The sequence below is a fragment of the Frankliniella occidentalis genome, unplaced genomic scaffold (assembly GCF_000697945.3).
Source record: "Frankliniella occidentalis isolate FOCC.00 unplaced genomic scaffold, Focc_3.1 Scaffold209, whole genome shotgun sequence".
Taxonomy (NCBI): domain Eukaryota; kingdom Metazoa; phylum Arthropoda; class Insecta; order Thysanoptera; family Thripidae; genus Frankliniella; species Frankliniella occidentalis.
Window position 1 is genome coordinate 408,433 of NW_026267335.1, and position 5,780 is coordinate 414,212.

General features: G+C 55.3%; 1 protein-coding gene across 7 annotated transcripts in view; it reads left to right on the forward strand.

Annotated features, from left to right (window-relative positions):
• LOC113202083 (small conductance calcium-activated potassium channel protein) overlaps nucleotides 1-5,780 on the forward strand; it is a 107,373-nt gene that overhangs the window by 75,677 nt on the left and 25,916 nt on the right. For 6 of the 7 annotated variants that reach the window (XM_052272509.1, XM_052272508.1, XM_052272512.1 and 3 more), the window contains 2 exons: nucleotides 1,801-1,966; nucleotides 3,024-3,196. In XM_052272509.1, the coding sequence (XP_052128469.1) occupies nucleotides 1,801-1,966; nucleotides 3,024-3,196 (339 nt within the window). The remainder of the gene's footprint in view (nucleotides 1-1,800; nucleotides 1,967-3,023; nucleotides 3,197-5,780) is intronic. The other variant, XM_052272510.1, reaches the window with a different exon arrangement.

Below are 5,780 nucleotides of genomic sequence, written 5' to 3' on the forward strand. Positions count from 1 at the left end.
CTCTCTCTCTTTCCTCTCTGACCCTCTCTCCCCGGCGCCGCTGCTTGGCGATTCGGATGCCGAGATTATTTATACTGAAGCATTTGTGATTTCGCTGGCCAGCTCAGAGAGAACAACAGACCGATATACCCTGGCGCAGCAGCAGCGCTCCGCCCAGTCCGGGAACCGTGGAGAGCACCCAGAGCTAGGGAATGCGAAAACGATACATTTTTCAAACAAGTCAGTAACCGTTTGTTTTATATTTACGTCCTCCATGATGCTGGTGGGTGCAACCCGCTAGCAAACGTTTAAATGGGGCACCCCGTAGTCAGTCACGCGTTTGTTTCCGATCAGTTTGATGGATTTTTGCTAAACTTGTGTGTGAGTGGCAATGGGCCTCTTTGTAGCCCCCTCCCCTCGGGCTCAGCCTGTCTCGGCAATAACTCTCTGGGGGTCCCCCGCCCCGCGTGGGACGCGGCCCCGCCCACCTGGCCTGCCACCCGTGCGCCCCACAAGGGATCAGTCTGGGAAGGGAATCCTACACAGGGATGGCGCAGCGGCAGCAGTGGTATAGGGATGAGAGAGGAGGAGGAGGGAGGGAGGGAGAAGGGTTGAGGTCGCTGAAGAGCTCCAGGCCCGGCGGGCCTCTGGCGCTCGGGGTGGTGAAGAGGCGAGGGGGGCGGGTGTGGGGGCGGTGAAGAGGAGGCGAGGGGGGGGCGCGGGCGTGGGGACGGGTCGAGGGCCCCCCATGCAAAGGGCGCCTATTAGTGCGGCTGCAATGAATATGAACGTTATTCGTTATTCTGCCGGCGCGGGCGGAAGCGGGGCTCTAGAGGGCCGGGCCGGGAGCGCCGACGACGACTTCTTTTCCTCCTCGTCTGTGCTGGTGCTGGCGGCGCGCCCTCGATGTGGCGAGCGCGGGTCCTGCTCGCTCGGGATAGCCCCCGCCCCGCGCGCTCGTCTCCTCCGCCCATCGCCCTGGAGTGCCTCTCTCCCTCTCTCTCTCTGGAGCGTGCGCCGGAGAAGCGGAGAGGTAATCGTGTTTCGCTCTCGACCCCCCCCCCCTCCCACTCCCACTCCCTTGTTGGTGTTGGAGCAGTCCAAATTAGTTATCGGATTATATCGACTGCAGCGATCCCCAGCCGGCGAGACGCTCTGGCTGCCGGCTAGCTTGGCTTGCACTCTGCTTGCTTTGCCAGCGCTGGCGCGCACCTCTGAGCAGGAAGGAGAGCCTTTGCAGCAGGAATTCTCCCCTTCCCCTCCCGCCCCTCTTCCTGCCGCTCTTGTGATGCTGCAGCGCGGCCGACGTGACGGACGTGCCGACGCTGCCAACGGTTCATCTGCACTGAGTCAACGCTGCACTGCTGCCAGGCCAGGGCTGGCCGGGGCTGGCAGCCCGAGTGTTGTTTCGCCGATTGCCAGCTTCGCCCTTGCGGCACTCTGTCGTATTCTTTGGCAGAAAGAGAGAGAGAGTATTGCATTGTATTGACTTGGAGTTGTTTGTTGTCGTTGCAGCTACGAAAACCGGTGTGTCTGCATTGTCCATCCCCGGTGCCATGCACTGTGAAGAAAATCCTCGTAAATTTACAACATTTTACGGTGTAAATTGCTTTTAACTTACTGTAAATTTGCGACAGCCCATTCTTGCTTGTCGATCAAGTCGATACGACGTTCTTGTACAATTGCAAATTGCAATTTCAAATCAATGAAAATTTTCTCGTAAACCTTGACTATGTTTCACAGTGTGAAGGATGAAGGAGGGGCGGAAAGAGAGAGTATTGATTGCATTGTATTGACTTGGTACTGTTCGTTTTTTTGCAGCTACGCAAACCGGTGTCTACACTGTCCATCCCCGGCGCCATGAAGGAGGGCGAGGGGGAGGCGGGGCTGGCACTGGTGGGCGTGCACTCGGACTACCCGCGCTACACGGAGGAGCGGGCGCTGGGCGGCGGGCTCATCAAGATGCAGGGCTCCCTCGGCTCCACGGGTGAGTGTGACCGATCCCCCCGTTTACATTTAGTAGACGTTGTAGGTTGTAGGAGACGCATAGCGTGTCAAGTTGTTGTTTTTTTTTTAACGATAATCGGCCTGTTGCATGTGAGGAGCCTCGATTGCCCCATATATATTGCAGGACAAACGGATGCCGTGGACACCGAGTGGCTCATGAGGGGCGGTGGGAGGAGTGCTTGTTGGGGAGGGGGGGGGACACTGGAGTGCGGGCAGGGGAGAGCCTCTCGAGGCGCGGGGTCGGGAGAGCCATGAATGATATGAGCACCGCCGAGCAGCGGACAAACAGACGGACTACAGACGGTCGGACTACTGGGGGAGTAAGAGGGCTCACTCGCGGACGGGTCGGACGAGAGCTTGGAGAAAGAAAAGCGGACTTACAGGTCAGTCGGGGAGGAGAAGAAATGGGGGGGAAAGAGGGCTGGGCGGGTATATAGGGCGGACATGTGGTACGGGGAAGGATGGAGGGTGCAGACAGCGAGAGGAAAACGATGGAGACAGTGACGAGGAGCGGCAATTTTTCGCCGTCTTGTGCTCAAACACGAGAAAATTGTGTAGGTTGGCCGGGAGTGAAATTCAAGCTCATCACCTTGGCGCCCGGGATCCGCTCCAGCTGTGCCCGCTCGAGCGACGGGGAGGGAGGTTCTTCCAACGTGACTAGCACGACCGGCAATACATCGGCAAACAAGAATAGGGTCGCATGGTATTTTCGAAATAAATTTTGACCAACTTCTTAAATGTATTTCGTTAAACAATGTTCACGAATTTTGATAAGGAATTTCTGGTAACTTTACCTCAACTTTCACTTTACTTTTTCTACAAATCTTGTTCATAGAAAAGTCCAGTGTCACTGTAGCGCCGAAATTAAAAAGAATAAAATAGAGTGCGCAATCATCACGCTTAAAATTTGCACAAAACATCATTGTACAGAGACATTTGCTAACTGTTTGCAATGAAATGAGTTTTTACTTAGCTGCGGCGGCCCCTAGGGTGCGGCCGTGCTTCCCCTGCGAGTCCTGATCCCTGTACGCTTGCAGGTGCAGAGAGCGGCGGCAAGCACAAGCCCAACGTGGGGTACCGTCTGGGGCGGCGGAAGGCGCTGTTCGAGAAGCGGAAAAGGATCAGCGACTACGCTCTGGTCATGGGCATGTTCGGCATCATCATCATGGTCATCGAGAACGAGCTGAGCAGCGCCGGCGTCTACACCAAGGTGAGCCCAGAGTGCATAATCACAAAGTTTTTATTATTTTTGTTAATTTGTTTTCGTTTTCGATATACCTCTTTCCGTGGAATGAAATAGAACCGGTTCTTTTCGCCAACCGCGTTTGACATTGACCCAGCAGCGTGCAGTCGCCATATTGGGACGAGCAAACTGAGATCGAGAAGGGGGGGGGGGAGAGGTTGCTGGAGAGGCTGGTGCACTACTCCTACAATCTTGTACCAAACCAAACACACCCCCCAGGGGCCGGGCAAACAAGCCTAGGCGCCGCCTTTCTATCTCGCCAACGACTCGCGAATATTTTTACAGCGGGGGCGGCGTCGTTGTCCAGCTCTCTCTCTCTCGCTCCTCCCCCCCTCCCTCCCTCGCTCTCTCTCTGAGGAGGAGGAGAAGGAGGAGGAGGGGAGGGGGGTCGTGAGGTGCAGTGATTCTGCGCGCGCCGAAAGTTCTCGTCGCCGTCGCCGCCGCCGCCGTAATTTTGCGGGGAAATATGTCCCTGGCGCGGCGCGGCGCGGAGAGGCGGGAGAGGCCTTTGGGCATTATCGGCCGGCCGGGCCGCGACTTTGCAGCCATATATCTTGTGGGCGCCGCCGAGCGTCGCGGAGCAGAGCGGAGCGGGCGGGGGGCATTGAATGCAGAGCTTTTCTTATCTCGCGGCCCGGGAAATTGACGGTTTGTTAAAGTGACAGCGCGCGCGCCACGTTGGCGCTGCTGCTGCTGCTGCTGCTGCTGCTGCTGCTGCCGCCGTTGCCGCTGCTGTTGCTGCTGCCCGGTACGGAGCGCGGCGAGCGACGAAGTGAAGCGTAGTGAGGGGTGCGGGTGGCGAGGAGGAAGGGGGTCTGGGTCGGGACGCAATCAACATAAAACTCGAACACCCCCCCCCCTCCTGCCCTCCCCCAGCCCCTCGCGCAAAACCCCTCCCTTTACTTCAAACACACAGCCGACTACACTACACAGCTTGCGTTGCAGACGGCGGCCGCCTCCGTGTGGGACCATCTGGTCTGGGGCCGCCCCCGCCCGGATCCCCCGAGCCCTCCAGGGAGGGGCCCCAGGCGGACCCCGCCCAGCCACGCCCCGCCCGGCCCTGGCGGCTGCACTCCGATACAACGCGTCCGAGATGGATGTGTGCAGCCCCGGCCTTATAAGCAACATAAAGCACCCCCTTCCACCTCATATTCTTAGGGAACACAAGTGTGCGCGGCGAGCAGGGGAAGCACTGCACTCCATCTCCACTACAACACACTCATTTTAGCGCAAATATACTGATGAATAGGTTATGTCTTTTATGTTCGTTGTAAGGTATGTTAATCAGTACGTTGTAAACTTACAATTTTCAAAAGGTTTTGGAATGGTGAAAATATTTCCATGCAAATAATCTTACCGATTGATGTTAACAGTATCGTAAAACGTGTGTCTTATTGCTTTTCATTCTTTCCATGCGTTTTCATTTATTTTAACATGTGGTGGCCGCACGCAGAAAAAAAATCGTGCACGATGGACCATGGTTCTGCTTAGTTTTAGCACTGGGGCTAAAATTAACTAAATAGACTCGGCTAATTTATTTAGTACGATGGTTAATTTTTTAGCCACCCAGTAAACCACACCGTTAATTACATGTGTAGCTAATGCCACTTAGCTCTACAGCTAAATATTTTTACATCCAGCTATTATTTTTTGCACGGGTGTAAAATTGTGCTGTTAAACCGATTTGCACTGAACTGAATTTTATTTTTCTGCGTGCGCAAGCACATTGTTCTGTTTCCAAGTGTGAGACATCATAAAGATTTTGCGTTTCTCTCTTGAAAATCATGTAGTTTCAACAAGAAAGGCACAGTTGACTGTTTTACTGCGCTGTGCTTTGTGAGAGACAATTAATTGCTCCCCCAACAGTGAACTGATGGGTTGGAGGAGGCGAGGGTTTATTCATTCGGAACTTTAATCGTTTCATTACATAAGAAAGAAAGGACAAAGTGTGCTTGGTGATACGGGGGAATGTTTATAGGGGGGTAGTTGTCATAAAGTCGGCGGGCGGAGGCCACCTACTTCAGCGCGCTCGGTAGGGTAGAGAAAGAGAGAGTGAGAGGGGGAGGGGTGGAGAGCGTGTGAGAGAGAGAGAGAGAGAGACAGAGAGAGAGACAGAGATAGAGCGGAGGAGAATAACCGCACATGCACGGGACAGAGTAGGCTGCTCGCGCCGTATATCGTGTCCTGTATCTCACCGCGGCTCCCCGACGCGGCGGCCGGCGGCGCGGTGGCGGCCGCCACTCGGCCTAACGTAGTGCCTCTCCATTTCCATTGCATGGGCCTGGCGCCGGTGGCGCCGCGCGGGTAATGCATGGACTGGTGCAGCGCGCCGTCGTGAGCCTTGTGCCATTGAACAGGAAACGGGTGTTCCTTAGTTACAATTTTTTTGTTTTTATTATTGTATTTTATGTTGTGTATTTTTTTTATTTTTCTCGTCTGTGCAGCAGACGTGCGGTGGGGAGGAGGGCCACACTCGTGTGTGTGGGTAGCAGGACAGGCCGTGCAGCAGGGGAGTCGAGAGGCAGCGCTGTGCCATTAGAGCAGCACGGGC